Source organism: Camelina sativa, unplaced genomic scaffold, assembly GCF_000633955.1.
Source record: "Camelina sativa cultivar DH55 unplaced genomic scaffold, Cs unpScaffold02297, whole genome shotgun sequence".
NCBI classification, from domain to species: domain Eukaryota; kingdom Viridiplantae; phylum Streptophyta; class Magnoliopsida; order Brassicales; family Brassicaceae; genus Camelina; species Camelina sativa.
This window is the reverse complement of record NW_010923410.1, coordinates 1-1,456: the sequence shown is the minus strand read 5'-3', so window position 1 is coordinate 1,456 and position 1,456 is coordinate 1. Positions and strand designations below refer to the sequence as shown.

Here is a 1,456-nt window from a genome sequence, read left to right as displayed (position 1 = left end):
ATGTCATCAAATTGCTCTCTTTTAGCTATATTATAGATTTCACAACTCTCTCTCTCTAAAATTTTCTCTGCCTTCTCTCTAAGCTTTCTTAAGCTTTTGTAAAACTTTGCAGGAATTATTAACGCCGTCCCTTTGATAGGGCTTTAAGAACTTCTCTCTCAAAAAGGGATTGTCTCTAATTGAGCAGAGCTTCCGTCCGAAGATTTCTCCTTGTTCTGTCGGCTTTGAGTATCACATCTCTCTCTCTCTTCTATTAGCTGTTCTGGGTCTCAATACTTCGTGTTCACAAAACCAGAAGATTGCTGAGTCAGTACATCTGTAGCTCTTCATAGCTTTGATTTGGTGCTATGGTCTCTTCTAAAGGTGTAGAAATGGATCTAGATAAAGCAATTTACGAGATGTCATTAGAAGACAAACCTCTAGTTCTTTCTGATCAAGCGAAATTCTGTTCTATGGAAAAGAATTACTGTAGTATTCTGGGCAGGTTCTTAAATCCCAGTAATCAGAGGATGTCTAATTGGATATTAGATATGCCCAGAATCTGGAGGATTCAGAATAGAGTTCGTGGTGTGGCTTTATCTCAGGAAAAATTCCAGTTTTTTTTCAAATCAGAGGATGATTTAGAGGATATCCTAAAAGCAGGAGTCTGGACACAAGATGAGTGGTGTGTCGTAATGGAAAGATGGAGTGTAAAACCAACAACTGATCATCTAATGTTTCTTCCAGTCTGGATCCGTCTGAGAAATATTCCGGTAAATTACTACACAAAGGAGACAATTCAGGAAATAGCGGAATGTGCCGGTAAAGTGTTACAGGTGCTGTTTGACTCTGAAAAATCTCAAGCTCAAGACTATGTGCGAGTTAGAGTTCTACTTGATGTCAGAAAGCCTCTAAGAAATTCAAAGGAAGTTCAACTTCCGTCTGGAGAACTAGTTTTAATAAGCTTTGATTATGAAAGGATCCGAAAAAGATGTTTTCAGTGTCAAAGGTTGACACATGAAAAAACTGTATGTCCTTTTAATTACTCATCAGAGGTAGGAAATCATCCATCCACATCAAAGAGCTTGGATAAGCAGAAAGGTTTGCTAATTCATGAATCAGATCATGATGTTTCTCAACAAGCTCCTCCTAAACTGCTAGCTGATGCTTTAAAAGAACCTTCATTTCAGAATCAGTTAGTCTCTTTGAAGAAAAAGAATGATGATATCTTTTCAGGATTTTCAGATGTTTCCTTTTCCTCGGGATGTAACCCTGGTGTTTTTGAAGCTAGTTCATCGGGATTAAGTGTCAAACAGAAAAACCCTCAAAAAAGAAAATCTCCTTGCATCAAAAAAGACAAAGCAACAAAGGATATGGTTGAAGAACAAAAGGTTAGTACTAATGAAAAGCAGCCGGATAAAGTTTGTAAGAGGAAAACTCTGATAGTAAGAAATACGTCATACAAATGCCTTAAGCT

The 1,456-nt window shown here is 37.4% G+C and overlaps 1 protein-coding gene across 1 annotated transcript; it reads left to right on the top strand.

Annotated features, from left to right (window-relative positions):
• Positions 1–7: 7 nt before the first annotated feature.
• LOC109131688 lies at positions 8–1,446 on the top strand (the record flags this gene model as incomplete). Its single annotated transcript, XM_019242861.1, has 1 exon — positions 8–1,446. A coding segment is annotated over exon 1 (1,099 nt), but the record flags the coding sequence as incomplete, so codon positions are not given.
• Positions 1,447–1,456: the final 10 nt, after the last annotated feature.